This window comes from Pteronotus mesoamericanus, unplaced genomic scaffold (genome assembly GCF_021234165.1).
Source record: "Pteronotus mesoamericanus isolate MK-2021 breed Mesoamerican mustached bat unplaced genomic scaffold, CSHL_Meso_final contig_20, whole genome shotgun sequence".
Classification (NCBI taxonomy): Eukaryota; Metazoa; Chordata; class Mammalia; order Chiroptera; family Mormoopidae; genus Pteronotus; species Pteronotus mesoamericanus.
This window is the reverse complement of record NW_026555085.1, coordinates 24,260,102-24,279,449: the sequence shown is the minus strand read 5'-3', so window position 1 is coordinate 24,279,449 and position 19,348 is coordinate 24,260,102. Positions and strand designations below refer to the sequence as shown.

Here is a 19,348-nt window from a genome sequence, read left to right as displayed (position 1 = left end):
TTCCCTATTAGGTCCTAAATATGTAACTTGTGATTATTTTAGGAAGAAAATGTGTACTTTTGTTAGTTTACAATATTATGAAATTTCACTCTGGAAAAACCTGTTGAGTGCCTATTTTTTTCTTTCTTTGTTTCTTCTCCCTTATATTTTTAAAATGGTTTTCTTTTACTTGAAAAAGTATTTTATTTCTAAATATGGCCCATATTTACAACCTAGTTAAGAGCCAAGCCTTAAACGGTACAGAATTTCCACTGTATTTAGTTATATAGTGTTTAGTTATAAATAGCCTTCAAAAAGATATATCCTCCATTACACTGTGTACTGCATTGCACAGCCCATGGTGAATGTATGCTTCTGCATAGCAAAATAAAAATGGTAAATGCGAAAAAAAGTATATATATTTTGCAGACATTTGAACTGGGAATGGCTCCAATTGCTGTCATTTTAAGAAAAGACATGAAGTTGGCAGAAGAGTTTTTAAAGTCTCTTCCCGGTGACTTCCCCAGAGACCATCTTGAGGAATTGAGTAGGAGCCACCGAAGTTTGCAGAATGCCTTCTCTTCCCTCAGCAATGCGTCTTCAGAAAAAATGAAACACACCATGCTTGCAATTGACTGTGAAATGGTAGGCATCAACATGTTTCACACTGAGTCAGATTTGAATTTTGAAGAAAATTTGATTATTTAAAAATTTAATCATTAACTGAAGTTATTTTGTTTTCAAAGTGTTAAGCCCTTAAGACAGAATTGTCATTTATAGGCATTTGAATTTTAAGGACAGACAGAAATGAACACAATTTTTTTTCTAGTCAAAACTAGCAGTTTCCCATGAAGAATTTCTGCACAAACTGAAGTCATTCTCACATTGGATATCAGAGAAAAGCAAGTCTGTGAAGAATATGGAGGCTGGGAATGTTCAAGATACCCAACATGTAAGGCAGAGTTTGGAGTTTCTCAAGGCAAGTATCAAATAGTAAGACAAAGCACATTTAAAAATGTGGACTTAATATAACAAGTGTTTATGAAAAAATACGACTTTGCTAAGGCTCTGTAGGACTATTTCCTCTCTCTCTCTCTCCAAAGTGTTTGTTTATAATTGACACAACTATAAAATAATCACAAGTTATGGGTCATTCTGACACTATCTCAGCTGCCTTATATAACTCTTACTACCACTGACATACTGAGATTTGTATTTATGTATTTATTTATATATTAGTCAAATCCATAATAGTATAAATTAATCATATAAGTACATCATAGTATAAGAAGTATTTATGTATTAGTCTTCTTTGTCACGCCTTCCCCTACCCTACAAGTTCTTAATTTCAACAGCATGCCCCATGAATGATGGTTAGGCTCCTGACTTGGGAGCTAGAAAACTGAAGTTCTGGCCCATTTAATCTATGTTTCAAATTCCCCATAGTCTCATTTATGTGCTACCACAATAGCATGGGTGCTATAAATATTAGCAAGCAATATTTTGATGTTGTTTCCCCTTCACTGTGGTAAATTTATGCAAGTGGAATCTTTGCCTTTTGTCAGAGTTTCATTTGAAGTGTGATATGGCAGGTAAGGTTGAAATATTCTTAGAGGTTTATCTTTTTATGGATAATATTAATTACCACAGTATTTAAATAATTCATCATTACCAGATTTATTAGATGATGAATAGGTTTTTGACTAAATGAAAAATATTACTAAAACCTTGAGTTTGATATGAGAAACATTTTTTAAAAATAAATGTTATCATTGATATAAACTGTATGTTGTGGCTTCACTCCCTGTTGATAACTTTTACCGCTTTGCTCACAGGACACGTTGAAAGACCTTGGACATACCAAAACACAGCTGGAGACTACTGCCTTTGATGTGCAGTTCTTCATTTCTGAATATGCACAAGATCTGTCTCCCAGCCAGAGCAAACAACTGCTGAGGCTCTTAAATACAACTCAGAAGTGTTTTCTTGATGTGCAGGAATCAATAACTGCCCAGGTGGAACATTTAGAGACTCAGTTACAGCTAGAACAGGATCTTGATGATAAGAAGGTTTGCCTTTCTTTGTGGACTCTTTGTTTTTAGTTCTTCACTGTGAAACCCATACCCAGGGACTATGGCATGATAGGAGAGATTTTTCTGGAAAGGCAGTTAATGGACAGGGTAGAATGCATAGATTCTACAATGCGTAATACTATTGCTTTCTGTAATAATGCTATAGTTCATTGATTTTAATTTTCATGACTCCTTGAAACTACTGTTTTCAGGTGAGAGTCTTCTTTTTTTTTAGTAGTAGATGCACTCAGAAATTTCAAGTGGAATCAATGAGTATATGCATAAAGAAGGTTACGGGCCTCCTCCCCTAGGGGGCAGCGTGGCACAGCAGGGCTCTGTCTGGAGCCAGACTGCCTCTGCCCACATCCCAGTGGCACCTCTCACTTGTTGTGGGACCCCGGGGCAAGTCACTTAGCCGCAGTTTTCTCACTGGGCAATTGGAATTAGTATCAGTGCTTACCTGGTAGTAGTGTGAGCACTGATAAAATAATGAATATAAAATACTCAGTACCTTGCCCAGGACATGTTAGACTCCTGGTAAACATGATCAATGGCCATAAGATGAGTAACTAGTATATGTGTGTGTGTGTGTGTGTGTGTGTGTGTGTGTGTGTAATAGGAAGATGAAAGATGCAAGCAATTGACTTATGAAATACATTTCTTAGAAAGATTTAATGAATTACATTAGAGTGCTGCATCCAATAGCAATCAGTAATGAACAAAGAGGTGGTAATGGAATTAGATATAGCAATTAAGTAAAAATAGTGCATGCAATGTTCTTTTTATTATTTCCTGAAGCATCCAGGCATTGTCTCTAGCATGATAACCTATATGCACACATCAAATATATTAACAGGCAAACCACGACTAACTTCTGTTTTGATATCCTTTTACAGAATTAATTGTGTGTGTCGCAGGTTTCAAGAGCTTAAGAAAATGGAATGTTTCTTCTTGTCGGTCAGAAGTCTCATCTCTTACACATGTGCATGGCCAGTATTCTGTTGAGCAGTTTCATCCAAACATGGTCACTTTCCTCGTATATGGGACAGGCTCTTACTTTCTGTGTCCCCTTGCTCAATTTGTACCCCACTGCTATCATGTTTACAGCATACTCAGAAAGCTTATTTAGAGGAAACTTGCAAAATGTATTCTAATGAGGAGCTATCGTGAATTTGCGGCCGCCATTACAGACGCTTTGGTTTTGTTCCACTCTAGATTGTGGCGGAGCGTCAGCAGGAGTACGAGGAGAAACTGCAGGGGATCTGTGACCTCCTAACCCAGACTGAAAACCGCCTGATTGGGCACCAGGAAGCCTTCGTGATTGGAGATGGCACAGTTGAGCTAAAGAAGTACCAGTCCAAGCAAGAGGTAGAATTTGGTTTTGCATGATTAGTTCTATGTTGATGTTAAGTTCGATTACTATTACTTGGAAAGCAGTTAGGATTATTGAAAAATGGCAGCCATTTTAGCTTTTCTAAGACAAGGCATACCCTGGGCCTCCGGAGCCGTACACTTTAGACTAAGAGTTACATTTCCAACTTCAAACAAGTCAAATAATTTTCTTGACTGGTTTTTGGTGAGATATTGAGTGGAGAAAATACAAAGGAGGTTTGATAATAGAAATACGTTGTGTTATGAGTTAAGACTTGGATACATTTAAGGCCAGGCCACTCACTTTCAAATCAGGTGAAATAGCCATCAGTTTGGGTTATTTCTCTTCCTTAGCTCTTTCTTATTCCTTTCGTCTTTCTCTGCAGTCTGTCTCTTTTCACTGAAGGAACCCACAATAATGACAGATAAAGGTATCTTTATTTTGGCGTCAGAAGAATGAATGTTCTCATTGTAATTAGCTAGCTCTTGGTCCAAATCCCAGACACTGCACATTGTTAGCTTTGTAATTTAATCTTTTAAGCCTCAGTTTCTTCATTGGTCATAATTCCATTACCATGTTGTTATAAAAGTTAAGTAAATATTGTGTGTTAAGTGGCTAGCACAGTGAATGTCACAGTGTTGTTGTTCAATAAGTATCTCTTTCAGTTCAAATACTCAGAAAAATTTGAGGAGTCTGGAAAATATGGAAAAATAATATGAAAGCTTAAACAAAGCACATCATAGAGAATTAAAATGCCAAGTAAAGGATGAATAGAAGAAAAAATACGTAGAGAAATCTGGACAGAAGAAAGCTATTACTGCTGAGGAGAATACTTAATTTTGAGTTGTCCAACACCTAAACAAAGAAGCAAACATTACATATCATGAAGCTCTGGTGTTCAGAAGAAGAGATCATCTTAGTATAGAAATTATTTTAGGAACAACTTAGTTTGTAACTTACAGAACTATCTGTTTTTATTCTGAGAACATATTAGAAATAGAATAAATAATATGGTCATGCATTTAAAAGCCTTTATAAATGCACTCATGTAATGTAAAAAGATCTGGTATGTGCAACTTTATATAGATTATATACTGAATACTTCATTGTTTTCAATGTTTTACAAACCATATCTCTGTCAAACATGAAAATCTCATACCTTTAATGTTTGAGATTTCAAATTATAATAAATATTGTGATTTAAATAAACCAACTCCTATTAACATATTGAGTATTCTTTTTCAGGCTATATGTGCTGGATTTCCTTCTTTTGCTCATCCTCTTTTTAGAATGACAACTTTGGAAAAATTAAATAGGTAGTAATTTCATAAGATTTTTTTTCCTTTTGTGTTATAAGGAATTGCAGAAAGATATGCAAGGAAGTGCACAGGCATTGGCAGAAATAGTGAAAAACACAGAGAACTTCTTAAAAGAGAATGGCGAAAAACTGTCACGAGAAGATAAGGCTTTGATTGAACAGAAACTTAATGAAGCTAAGATAAAGTGTGAACAACTTAATTTAAAGGCAGAACAGTCGAAAAAGGAGCTGGATAAAGTTGTGATGACAGCAATCAAGGAAGAAAATGAAAAGGTCCTTATTCAAATATGTGGTACACGGTTGCTTTGCTGAAAATGATTAGTTTAACTGTTTCTTGATTCATTAAGTGATATCAGGTGGCAGTAAGCACTGACTAGCACCAGGGACTAGAATTCTGGGCTTCCAGGTTTATAGTTGACCAGATACTACACAAAGTTTGAAGAGTTGGCTTTGCTTAACTTTTTTCTTTATTTTTGTAGTTGACATTATTACAGACGTCCCAGTTTTCCCCCAGTGCCTACTGCCACACTCCCCTTTCCCCGCTTCCCTCTGGCCATCGTCACACTGTCTGAGTTATACACCGATGTTCTTTGGCTAACCCCTTCACCTTCTTCCATCCAGTCCTCTTGCCCCTTTGCCAGTTGTCTGTTGCATGTTTTCATGCCTCTGTTTCTATTTTGTTCTTCACTTTGCTTAACTTTTAAAAAAAGTGTAAGTGCAATTGTGAGACTTACTACTTGTGAAATGTATTTAACTGTAGTTAAAATTTTGGAATGTATTTTTAAGAACGCTGGAAATTTCAAAGTAACTTCCTATTCCTCTAAGGTTTAATTTTAAGGTCTTCAGTTTTCAACGTATGTCAGTTTTCAGTATCCCCACTCTAATTTTAAATGATCTAAACTGGGATGTTTTAAAGCTAATACCTTGGCCACATTAAGAATACCCATTGTCGCTCCCTCTCCCCTGCCTAGGTTGCAGCTGTGAAGCAGCTGGAAGAGAGCAAAAACAAAATAGAAAACCTTTTGGACTGGTTGTCAGATATTGACAAAGACTCAGAAAGGGCAGGGATAACACAGAAACAGGTCATTGAACAGAATGGGACTCATTTTCAAGAAGGTGACAGCAAGTCAGCGATTGGAGAAGAGGATGAAGTTAATGGTAACCTGTTGGAAACTGATGTTGATGGGCCAGTTGGAACCACTGAGGAGAATCTGAACCAGCAATACCAGAAAGTTAAGGTTTGTTGTCTTAAACATTATGATATTGTAAAATTCTGTTTTTAGTTCTGTAAAGATAGGAACAACTTAGCACATGAGTTATCTTTTCAAACTTTAATGAACGTTGAGTGTAAGGTGTTTTTTTTTCTGAGGTTCATTATTATGTCAAATGTAAATTGTGAGAATTTTAAGCAGGTCAAAAACAATGAGGAATAAGTCATTAGAATTGGCATTCTTATAAGTGAAGCAGAATTAAAAAGAATTAATATAAATAATAATACTAAAGCTAAGATTTGTAGAGCAATAGTATGGACCAGGAACTGAGGTTTTTATTTTTATTTTATGGATGGGGAAACTGTAACTTACAGAAGGAAAGTAACTTGCCCAAAGTGACACATTTAGCAAGGGATGGAGTTTGTATTCAAAACTAGGCCGTGAGCTCAGCTACTCTGCTAACTTCTAATTTGTGTTCGCAGACCAGCTTGCTATACGTCTCTCTGTGCCTCAGCTCATCTGTACAGTAAATGCTATTGTTGAGAAGAGGAATAAGGGCTCTTCTAAAAGTTCACTACATGTTGAAAATCAAAGCTAACATCACTGCTATTATAGGAACAAAAGAACTTTTTGGAAACCATCTTAAAGTGTCACATAATTGATCATTTTATTTCAGTGTTTGGCTTTTGGTAGTAAGATGACCGGACTTTGGGAACGTTTGCAGGTCTGCATTTTCCTCCAAGTTGGAGTTTTTGGAATAAAATGATCTCTCTGAGGTTCTGTGTTACAGGAAATATAAATTAAACCAGAGGAAGGGAGAGAGTATTTACTGTATCACAGTGTGAAGGGGCAATTAAAGGACCTTATTGTAATTGTCTCTTACGATGAAAAATCTGATGTATTCCTGAAGGATTATGAGTCAGTTACAAACAAATCAGGAAAGATTGATAACTTGACCCAAGGAGTGAAAAATACCAGTGGGTTGACCCAAACATATAGATACTTAATAGGAAAGCCTTTGTTTTTAGCAACAGCATGACATTTGCCTTCTCCTTTAACTTCTAAGAATATGAAACTCTGAAAGTGCTTTAGAAATTCCTAATCTCCTGGTAGAGTGGAGAGCTGGCCCAAAGGCTAGATCAGGGCTCTGTGTCTAGTTGTATGTTTGGGCCACGTGTCCTGGGCCAAGCTATTCTCCTATGGCCTGAGTTTTCTCATCTGTAAAAGGAAGGCTATGGATCAGATCATTTATAAGGTATTCTATATGTCCGTCCAGTCTACTATGTGCAGAAGACCTACTGGAGGTTAGTATTTGAAGGTAACTTGAATATCAAAGACATAGCCTGTGGGAGAAAAGTTATTAAGACAAAAATATTTATCATTTACCCACAATATGGCAACCATTGTTGCAGACAGTGAGGAAACAAATATTGATGAGTCTATTCTCAGCTGACTGATTTGGATCAGACTTGTAAGAGAACAATTGCCCTACAATATTGCTTCTCAACCTTTTAGTTCATAGCATATTTTTACCACCCCCTGCCCATGTGCCAGCACTGTTCTAGGTCTCTGGGGCTCCCCAGTGAGCAAAATAAACCCCCAGTTTTGCTGCTTACTGACTAAGGAGAGAGGAGGATGGGGAAGGCAATAAGTAACTAAAATCTGTGGGGTGTTAGAAGGTAACCTTTTGCTTAGAGAGAAGAATTGAGTGCGTATGGTGGTTGAGTGTGGAGTTGGGGCCCACTTTCCAGAGTTAAGTAGAATCATCAGAGTAGACCACAATGAGATGCTGAGATTTGTGCAAAGACTTCAAGGAGATGGGGGGTTGCCAAACAGATGTCTGAGGAAAGAGCTGTTCTTACGCAGGAGAGCAACTGGAGAAAAACGTCCTAAAGTGTCTAACAAGGTGGGGCTGAAGGTAGGGGTGGGAGAGCCTGGAGTGTTTGGCGTGGGCTGGGAGGGGGCCGGGTCCTACAAGAGCTCCGGCATCAGGTCATTTGTGGGCCTATATAAGAAATGCGGGAAATTACCCCTAACGATTATTATCCTTTTGGTCATATTTGAATGGAATATGGGGGTAAATAAAGAAGGTGCTTCTGGCTGGAGAGAAAGGGACTCTTAGCCCCTTCAAGTCCCCCAGCCTCCCCGAAGGGTGAGCGAAGCAGCAGCTCGACACACCTGTGGCCTGTTGGCAGTGTGCCCGCTGGAAGCCCTCCTTTCTGCCTTCAGAGGGGATTCTAATCCCTGGGAAGCGTTAGGCTCTTCGGGAAGTGTTCTGCGTGTGTGATGTTACGAACTCCTTTCAGCAAAGCTGCGACATGTATGGGTCATTATCTCTCTTTTCCACATGCAGGAAACTGAGACCCAATGAAGCTAGTAGCTGCAATATTCTCTTTTATTATATGTTTCTCTAACTTCATTGGGCTTCTGTGAATGTGTATCATTCTTGCTTGATCACTGTCATAGTGTTTTTATAACTTTAAAATCACAAAAAATTTTTTATATTTAAATGTCCTTTCAGGATCATTTCATAATAAAAAATTTTATACCCATTTGCTCAGTGATTAGGTAAAGACCTTAGCAGTCTGTTTAAGGTGGTTGCGAGGAAGCAATGAGTAAAATGAGATCTGATTGTAGATGCTTGTTTTAGAATTGGAAGAGAAATCTGTTACCTTTTTTCCCCTATACTGCTAAAAAGAAAAATACAAGCCTATGTGATTATACAACTACTTTGAAGAGAAGATTGGAAATTTTCTTAAAAATAAGATTAGAGTGCTCAAAATGTAGATTTTGCTATTCTGAAATTCAGTAAAAAGCAAATACTGGGCATTTTGAAAAGGTTAACAAAAAGCAAGTTTTCTGTCTGTAGATCATTTAAGTCTCTAGGTCCTGAGGCAACAGAGAGCTCCCCACAGCCTCCATGAAACCCTGTCTGTCACTGCTTTAAAGTCACAGCGGATTTGTTTTCTTCACTCAGGCCCAGCATGACAAGATCGTCTCTCAGCACCAAGCTGTCCTCCTGGCCACTCAGTCCGCACAAGCCTTGCTTGAGAAACAGGGTCACTATCTCTCTCCCGAGGAAAAAGAGAAACTGCAAAAGAACATGAAGGACCTGAAAGCGCATTACGAAACCGCGCTGGCTGAGTCGGAAAAGAAAATGAAATTAACGCATTCTCTGCAGGAAGAACTAGAGAAGTTCGATGCTGACTATAGCGAGTTTGAACACTGGCTGCAGCAGTCAGAACAAGAACTTGAAAACCTGGAGGCAGGTGCAGATGACTTCAGTGGTTTAATGACCAAATTGAAGAGGCAAAAGAGTTTCTCAGAAGATGTTATTTCTCACAAAGGTGACTTGAGGTACATCACAATTTCTGCAAACAGGGTGTTAGAAGCAGCCAAATCTTGCAGCAGAAGAGATGGAGGTGGCAAGGCTGACCAGCATAATATTGACATGTCTGCCACTCACAGAGAAGTCCAGAGCAAATTGGATCATGCAACAGATCGGTTCAGATCTCTCTACTCTAAGGTAATTTTGTTTTTATTTTTTAAGGGGATGATCAGTCTGTGATTATAGTTTTTATTCTGTCCTCTTAACTTTTGTTTTGGGATGAGAAGTGAGAAACCTAAAAACTGAAGCAGGGAAAATAAGGTACTTTTATCCTGTTTACCTCAGTTTTATTTATATTCTTTAAAAAATGGATTTAAAGATTAGGAGCCCAAAGTAATTTTTTTAGTTAGTTTTGAGTTAGTTTTAGTTAGTTTCTAGACAACCCTCTCTTAAAACTCATTACTACCCAATTTGACCACCAGGTGGCATTTATGCTTTGTCTCCAAGCAAAAAGAATGGCTTGTTAATTTTTGCAGCCTCTCAAACTTGAGAACTAAAGTTTCATCTCAGATAATTCCCTTCACAAATACTGCAAGTGTTTGTTTTACAGATGTATTTGATCAGTGTATTATTTTAATTCTTAATGAGTCACAGACTGTTTCAACTTCTTATTCCCTTGGACAAGTAAGTTTTTTTGTTGTTTTGTTTTTGTTTTTAAAAAACAAAACCAAGAAAACATTTCCCTGATTATTATATACATTGGACAGACTGACCAAAGTTGCACAAATGATTTGAAGAGCATCATTGACTCCAGGACTTTGCTTCATTCTGATCTAGAGGATTTACCTTTCCGTGTCAATCTTTTGTAAGGTATAGAAGTGATTTATTAAGCCCCTTGAAAACCTTTCCATCAGATATATGTCTAGACACATGGTGTAGAAAACCCAGTGGAAATGCACCTGGTAGATCAGCCTCCTCTGATGACTGGTGTCCAGATCCTTCAGTTGGACTTGTTAGAGGATGCTTCTTCACATAATGGAGAAAAGTCTTAGCCCTACAGTTTTAACTCACATTGGCTGAAGTCTGGTGTTTTCTAAGTTATAGAACTCAGGTTCTAGGGTCATTTATCACAAATAAAAATAGTAGATTTTAATTCTCCACCCTTTTACTCTTTTGATTTTTTTTAGTGCAGTGTCCTTGGGAATAATCTGAAAGATCTAGTGGATAAATATCAACACTATGAAGATGCTTCATGTGGACTTCTTTCTGAGCTCCAGGCCTGCGAGGTCACAGCGAGCAAACACTTATCTGAACCCATTGCTGTGGACCCTAAGAATCTGCAAAGGCAATTGGAAGAGACCAAGGTAAAGAGGAGGGAGAAGGAGAGAGAGAGAGAGAGAGAGAGAGAGAGAGAGAGAGAGAGAGAGGAAGGACCCAACCCTTCAATAGTCCTACTGAAAACCTTTCCCTTTCCCACAGTTTTGTGATAGTTTCACCTAAGGAAGGGGAACAAAAGATGGAAAAATATATTTTTCTCTGTAGAGGGAGTTAGAACTTCAGTTCTCAACAGGCCATTTATTTCTTTTTGTAATTAGCTTGTTTTTTCTAAACTGGATGGATGTTGCAGTTATGGCATATCACCTGCATGTTGCTACTCCCACCTCCACTACCAAAAACCTAGACTGTCTCGGCCACTTGTATATCTTTATACATACTTATTTTGTTTATTGTTTTTTTCACCACTAGAATTAAACTCCATTAGGGCAAATGTTTTTGTTTATTTTGTTCATTGCTACGTCTCCAGCAGCTAAAACAGGACCTGGCCCATTGGAAGTACTCAGTAAATATTTGCTAAAGAATGGACAGACAGCAGGGAAGAAGGGGTGTCACTGTCGCTTGTGGGCTCTGAAGACCAAGATTGATATTCCTATTGAGATTCCCATGATTCATAGAGATGCAAACATTTATTACCCAGCACAGTTCCCAGCACAGTTCTGCTTTTTCAAAGCTGCAGGCTTGATGTGGGAATTGCATAATTGTGGACGTCTCAGCCGTATTCACAGTGGCCGAGAGAGTCTCTGTGCCTTAAATTTAAAGCATTCTTTAAGCATCCTAATATAAGGGCAGATAATTTTTGAGGTATCTTGTTCTTATTTCCATATGACCCATAATTTTGAGTTTGAAAGTTTAATTTAATAAATATATTCTTTGATTCCTTTCAGCAGTTGCGTAGTAGTAGTATTGCTGCTATAGATAGAAAGTAAACACTGTATTGCCAGTTAAACAATTGCCTTTCAGAATTTAGTTGCATCTGTTAGTTACAGAATCAAAGATCATTACCGTGCTGTTAACAAGGAAAACGGGTACCCTACTGAGTGAGCTTAATATTAGGAATTGCCTGGGACTGGTGACTTCAGGCTGGAAGAAAGCTAAGTCATACCCTGGGGTGCAATGTGGTAGGTTAAGACCAAGACAGAGAGCAGGGGGATCGAAGCATGGGATGAGAGGAGGGAGGTGACATGCGGGGAGGAAAGGAGGATGGTGACCCTGCATCTTTCCTGGACTGGATTTGGGACCAGCCGTGGGGCTAGGTCCTGTTGACTGACATGCCCACCTTCCAACCTTTCACTGATCTCTGAGGTGGCTATAAGTCAGGCAAATTTTATGAGCTGGACAAGTGCCCAAGTTCATCCTTTTCTGGTCCACGCTGGAGACGAAGGTCATAACCTTTCAGTATTTCCTGTCACAGATGCTTCTTTCATGTTTTAATTTCATTGAAGTCCATTAAAAACAATATATGGTACCCATTTGAATACTTTAATTTGTAGTGTTTTCCCAGAGTAGTACTATAAATCATGACCATTGCTAAATTATTATCTGATGCCATGTTAGGAATGAACAACTGTTGACTCTCTTAAACATAGTTATGGGGAGAAAAGGCATGGGATGTTTTGAAGAGAGGAAGTGAAGAAGTGCTTCTTTTGTAACCCATTTCTAAGTTTTATAATGGTAGGTGGGGCTATCTTTGATATGGGATGATTATCTAGAACCACAACAACATTTACATGTGTTTGTTTGGTAGACATTTATGTGCCAGGCCCATTGTTAGGTTTTGTGAAGACAGAAAGAGGTTAAAACCCTGCTTCTGCCATCGGGGAACTCAACAGTCTAAGACCAATGGTTTTTGGAGGTACCCTTAACCTTTTTTTATATCCTGAATAACTATGCGGTGCAAATAAGCCATCTGTCTCTAAGGCTTAGACTTCAGTCTGGTTATAGGTAAAGTTCCTTGAGGAATTTCTTATATAATACTTTCTGTAACTAAACTTCTGGGAGAATTTCCCGAACAGATTCACTCTGATAAAGACTCTTTTGCCTCTTGGAACAACTGTAGGACCTGTTATTCAGGTCATAGAGCTCATGTTGGTCATAGTTTGGTGGGCTTTCTTACCTGTATACAACTGCCTGTATAATATTACAATTTCTTGGATATGAAAATAAGTTGAGGAAATTCTTGCTATTGGCTTTAGGCATTTGTGTTTTGTTTATTTTTGTAGTTGTTATTGCTATTGAAGGCTGAAATGGAAGAGGATCTTTTAAAATCTTACACGTGATATCTTCAATTATTTCTTCATTCACTCATTTATTCTAGAAACTTTTTTTCTAAATATCCCTTTATTCATGTCTTACAATTTTTTTTTACTTCTCAATTACAGTTGACATACAATATTATATTAGTTTCAGGTGCACAACATAGTGATTAGACATTTATATACCTTACGAAGTGATCACCCTGGTAAGTCTAGTACCCACCTGACACCATACGTAGTTATTAAAATGCCATTGACTATATTCCCTGTGCTGTATTTTACAGCCCTGTGACAATTTTGTAACTGTCAATTTGTACTTCTTAATCCCTTCCCTTTTTTCGCCCATCTTCCCAACCCCTCTTCCATCTGGCAACCATCAGTTTGTTCTCTGTATCTATGAATCTGTTTCTGTTTTGTTTGTTTATTGTTTTTTATATTTCACATATAAGTGAAATCATATGGTATGTATCTTTTCTCTGAAATATTTCACTTAGCATAATACCATCTAGGTCCGTCCATGTTGTCTCAAATGGCAAGATTTCATTCTTTTTTATGGCTGAGTCGTATTCCATTGTATATGTGTATCTCATCTTCTTTATTCATTCATCTATTAATGAACACTTAGGTAGCTTCCATATCTTGGCTATTGCACATAATGCTGCAATGAACATAAAAATACATATATATTTTTTAATTAGTGTTTTGGGTTTCTTCATATTTCAGAAACTTTTATCAAGGCCCACTATATGTCAAGCACTGGGCTAGGCAGTGATAATAGAAACCTGAATAGGATAAATTCCTAGTTCTTGAGGAGGTTGCAGTTTGATATAAGAGACAGATCCAGTGATATTCATAGGAGCTTCTGGGGGGAGTACTTAAATAGGGTTGAGGAGAGATTTAGGGAAGGCTTCCAAGCTGAATTTTAAAGAGTGAATAAGAGCCAAACTCAGTGTGATGGGCAGTAGGCTGCATGTGCAAAGGTTGGTATGTAGAGATGCTGGGGCATTGGGTCTAGCATGAACAAATAGATAAGAAATAGCTGTGCTGTTGGACATTTCAGGAACAGAAAGTAGAGAAAGATGAGATTAAAAATAGAATTAAGGAATGGATTTCACTGGTCCATTTTTTGCTCAAGTTTTTGCCTTTATTATGAAGGCAGTAGGAAGCTTCTGAAAGAGTTTAAAGAGGGGAGTGATATATGTAGTCAGATCTGTATTTTCCACAAAACACATTGTGAGGAGGGCTGTTTCAGGGAAGACATTGGAGGCATGGAGCACAGTTAGAATGCTGTTTCCAATTAAGTGAGAGATTATCTACAGTCATCCAGGAATACAGAGCAGAGGTCTGATTAAAAAAAAATTAGCAGGTAAGATTGTTAGGTCTTGCTGGTGGATTTGCACGTGGAAAGGAGGGAGTCAGGAGGAGCCTCGGGTTTATTGCCTGGGTAATGAGGTGCAACCCCAGGAGGAAGTACAGGTGTAGGGAATGAGATGATGGGCTCCGATTTAGCTTTTTGAATTTGAGGTGACTGTTTACACCCAGATGGAAACATTCAAGAGGCTGTTGGAAACCTGGGCTCATGGCCAGGGATGAGTTCATCGATAGTCAGACATATGGGAATTTGAATTTGAAATCCAAATGTGAGACTAGAAGAGGAGCTTGAGTACCTCAAGTGAAAGTAAAGCCAAGCATGGGGCCCGTGTGGCCAGGCAGCCCATTTGGATGGAGGTGTTAGGAAGGCAGGGCCAAACTTCTGCAAGACTTTATGGTTCCTGTCTCTACCTCTTTTCTCCTCATTCTTGCTGTTGACATACATCTGCTCTCTCAGAACTCCAGGGACCTCTATTCAGCAAATTAAAGGTCACATTATCTTTTTGAAGCAGCTGACAGTTAACTGTTTCTGCTTTCTCTCTTCCTTTAAACTTTGGGGACAGAATGATTCTGGGCTCATTTCCACCTCCCCGATCGCATTCGGTCTCTCTCTCTTCCTCTCCTTATCACTTAAATGTAAGTACTCTCCATGATTCTTTTTGGCCTCCTTCTCTGGTATTTCTGTGCTTTCCCCCTTCAGTCTCATCATGGGTCTTGACTCTCAATGCTTTATGTCTAGTTCTAGCCTAGCCTGTGTTCATAGTCTCCTTTATGCCACCTCTGCTGATTCTTTCTCTTTGAGTGTCCTGAAAGCATTTCGAAGTTGTGAATTCCCAAAGAGACTCTCCTTTGCTCCTAAACTTGCTCCCACTTTTACTTATGAATTCCATTCATTACCTAGGCTCAAAAACTTTGGGTACTTCTCAAGTCTCACTTCTTGTCCTTTGTACCTGCCCTCTCAAGCAGAGATGTTCAATGGAACATTCTGAGATGATGAAAATGTTCTTTAATCTGCTCAGTCCAACATGGTAGCCCCCAGTCACACCTGGCTACTTAGCACTTGAAATGTGGCTAACTGAGAAAGTGAATTTTGAATTTCATTTGATTTCAATCAATTTAAATGAAAAAAACCGCATGTAGTTAGTAGCAACCATATTGGACAACACAGTTTTAGATAATCATCAAGTCCCGTGGACTCTTCCCAACTCTACAGCCAGTTCTACTTTCTCAGCTCAGACATGCCTTCTCTACTTTATTACTGTGAAGTTGCCCCTAACTGGTCTTTATGCTTCCTTTTTCCTTCCTTAAGTTTATCCCACACAATGTTACAAATTTAGCCTTCTATAAGACAGCTCAGATCCTGTCAACCCCTTACTCAAAATCTCTCAATAGCTCTCTATTGCTGCAAAATAAAGTGTAAGCTCCTTAGCCTGACATTTGAGGCCTTTCAGTCCTATTAGTATTTATTCAACTGCATACATTCTCAAACTGGATGGGACTCTCATTTTTTCCAGATGTTTCTCTTCCCATCTTTGTTCCTTCTGTTTGTTCTCCAGGGAAATGTTCTCTCATCCCACTTCCGTGCGCCCAAATCCATAGTTTTCTTCAGCACCCATCTCAGCGCCTCTGTCACAGAGGTGATACCATTTTCCTCTCCCATTATTCTTCCCTCAACTTCTAGAAGTATTTTTTTTACTCACTTTTGGCACTTAATCACTTCCTGCCTGAGACTAAAAAATCTCTTTAAGTAGCCTTCATGTGTGTTTGATTTCTGCGTTTTTCACAAAATGTGGCAAGATCTTTTTGAATGTGATAGATGTTACGTGACTTTTATTGAATTAACAGAAAGAAATGTGACTCATTGGTGACTCAGGATATGCTGAAATACAGGTCCTTAATTAGCTTTCTAAGTCGATAAATTTGGGGGTTTTTTTGGTTTGTTTTTATTTGTTTTTGTTTTATGGTAGTAGTCAGAGTATTGTACAAAGCCTAGAAGTGGGAGTTCAGGGTCAACTCAGGCCAAGGGTGGAGGGTCGCAGGGTCAGGAATAAGGCCAGTTATCATGAACATATGCTCGAGAGTCTATTTCAAGACTGAATTTGTATTATGCTGACTGGCTGGTGCTTTTGCTAATGCCACGTTATAACTGGCTTTAGTCTAAGAATGCTGGAGTAAGTTTGTAATGATGCAAAGTTTAATCTGTCCACTTTAATTTTACCTTACTGTAAGTCACTTTTCTCCTATTGGAAATCTAGTATTTAGTCCTGCCAAGTATAATTGAAGCATTCGATCCTCCAGGCTTTGCAAGGACAGATATCAAGTCAGCAGGTTGCTGTAGAGAAACTGAAAAAAACAGCCGAAGTGCTTTTAGATGCCCGCGGATCTTTACTTCCAGCCAAGAATGAAATCCAGAAAACACTGGGTAAGTGTTCATTTCCTTGTTTCCTCTCAGGTAAGTTCTAAATGAAGGGATTCTAATAGATTTGGAGAAAAGGTTCACTAGCATATACTTTCATTTACATCCTTTCCCTGTGAAATGGTGTTTCTCATTCTGGGAGAAAGCATGCCAGATTCTAAAATTTGGCAGGAATTTTAGTATCTGGAAATGGGCACTGTAGTTTGAAAAGAGTGTCTTTAAATTTCAATTTTTTATTTAGACAATGTACAGAAACTCTTTATCTAATAGTCACCACAGAAAGTAGAACTTAATAAAAAAAAGACTCTTGGTGGGATCTGTCTCCATACAACCAGGGGCACGAGTTTAAGAGACTGAGAGATGAGCAGACGAGTAGACATATGTTTTACCCCAAAGAAAGCAGGAATTAAAATCCAAATAGGAATTTTAGAGAAAGGAAAAGAATAAACTTTCCTCTTCTGAAACCACTTTGTACAGGGGAAATCTTTTTCTACAGACATCCAAACTCTTTTGATCTTGCATACTTATCAAATAATTTTTAGTATGTACCCTCATATATGCATATGTATTTATAAATTACATACACATATTACTATCTTATCTTACTATGTATACTGTAATTATAAAGCACAAAAATATAAAATTTTAAAGTGTGAGACAAAAATATGAATGGAAGTTCTAACATTTTTTTCCCCTAAATCCCAATGCACTACCCTAACATCCCACATTGACAACCACTGCTATGAGGAGTTGGGCAAAAGGATATGGAAGAGAAAAAGAGACTATGTTATATGTATTTCTGTTATTCAAAGAGGTATTTTGACATATTTTGCATTGTTAATCATACGTAGTTTCACTTTTATTTGTTTACAGTCCATACATTATATTATTTTAAGACTTGAAAACTTCTGTCAGGCATAACTTTCTAGGAATATGTATAAGTATATTTAAGATTTAGAGGAGTTTCTCTAAGATCTCTCTGACTTCTAAAAAAATCAACCACTTAAAAAATAATATTTTTAGTACATTTTGTTCTCTACCTTTTTCTAAAATAATTTTAATTACTAAAATTAAGAATTTACTTCAGTGACAGTATTTCATCACAAAGAAGTCCAGATATACCAGTTAACACCAAAATTGTGTTAATTTTATTGAAATGGCTGCTCAGGAGATCACGTACCATGGTTAAAGAGATAGATGATGTAGCCCTGTGCCTATTTGAGACGCAGCTCGCCTGCTAATCCTGACCTGCAATTCAGAGTATTTGATCTTTCACATTAGGACTCCTACTTGAACCCGCTGCTCATTTGCCCTGCCAATAGCATGTTGGTGCTCATTAAATGCTGTCCCCCGCCATTCCTAGGGGCTTCATTGTTTTTTCATGACAGGAGCCTGATTGCCTCTGTAAATAATATAAATTTAACATCTCACTTCAGTGAAAATTTGTCTAACTGCCTTCTCATGATACAATATCAGAACAATTAAAAACAAATATTGTTTGTTTATACGGACTACATTCCCTGGGCCAAACACAAGCATGCAAGATATTTCATTTTTATAAAGATGTTTCTGGCCCAAATTTTCTTCTACTGAAGTATTCTACAGTGCATCAGACTAAAGCATTCAGAAATAATTAAAATACTTTTCAAATTATTGGAAAGTAAGTGATAAATTAACAAGTAACAGATTGTTTCATTGTGAGAGAGCGAGAGTAAGCGAGAGAGAGCGAGTGAGAGAACATTAAAAACCATTGTCCTTGGAACTTTTCATTGTTATGCAGTATAGAATGTAGGCTGTTAAAATGTAGAGCTTTATATGTAAGTGAAAAGTAGACCAGAAAGGTTTTGGTGTTTTTTTTCCTAAGCATCTTACATCCTCAGAATTGAAAGTATAGTTAATCTCACCTGAGATGCGTTGACCTGTTAACTTTGTTTATTTTTCCTTTTTTCTGATATTAAATTTTTTAAATAAATTCTTTATGTATATTTTAGAAGCATAACCTCAACCTTATTTATTTATTTTTACTATATTTCTTCTGTTACCATTTATCCCCCTTGCAATCAACACACTGTTGTATGTGTCCATGAGTCCTTTTTCCTTTTTGCTTAATCCCTCCACCCGCGATGCCCCCACCCTCCATAGCTGTCATCTTGCTGTTTAACTGAGTCTGTCTCTGTTTTGGTGGTTAGTTCAGTTTGTTCATTAGCTACCACACAGGAGTGAAATCATATGGTACTTGTCTTTCTCTGACTGGCTTATTTCATTTAGCATAATGTTATCCAGGTCCACCCATGCTGTTGCAAAGGATAAAATTTTCTTCTTTTTTACAGCCAAGTAGTATTCCATTGTATAAAAGTACCATGTTTGTTTTATGCACTCATCTACTGAGGGACACTTGGGCTGCTTCCACATCTTGGTGATTGTAAATAGTGCTTCAGTGAACATAGGAGTGCTTATGTTCTTTCAAATTAATATTTTGGATTTCTTCTAATATATTCTCAGAAGTGGGATAGCTGGGTCAAAAGGCAGATCTATTTTTATTTTTTTGAGGTATCTCCATACTGCTTTCCATAGTGGCTGCACCAGTTTATATTCCTACGAATGGTACAAAACGAATCCCCTTTCTCCACATCCTCGCCAGCACTTGCTGTTTGTTGATTTATTGATGATAACCATTCTGACTGGTGTGAG

General features: G+C 37.7%; 1 protein-coding gene across 18 annotated transcripts in view; it reads left to right on the top strand.

Moving 5' to 3' along the window:
- The window catches only part of DST (dystonin), a 427,647-nt gene that overhangs the window by 301,812 nt on the left and 106,487 nt on the right, over positions 1–19,348 (top strand). For 13 of the 18 annotated variants that reach the window (XM_054569508.1, XM_054569506.1, XM_054569525.1 and 10 more), the window contains 9 exons: positions 409–624; positions 809–958; positions 1,815–2,048; positions 3,267–3,419; positions 4,781–5,014; positions 5,713–5,979; positions 8,930–9,478; positions 10,468–10,644; positions 16,540–16,663. In XM_054569508.1, the coding sequence (XP_054425483.1) occupies positions 409–624; positions 809–958; positions 1,815–2,048; positions 3,267–3,419; positions 4,781–5,014; positions 5,713–5,979; positions 8,930–9,478; positions 10,468–10,644; positions 16,540–16,663 (2,104 nt within the window). The remainder of the gene's footprint in view (positions 1–408; positions 625–808; positions 959–1,814; positions 2,049–3,266; positions 3,420–4,780; positions 5,015–5,712; positions 5,980–8,929; positions 9,479–10,467; positions 10,645–16,539; positions 16,664–19,348) is intronic. The other 5 variants (XM_054569517.1, XM_054569516.1, XM_054569519.1 and 2 more) reach the window with 1 other exon arrangement.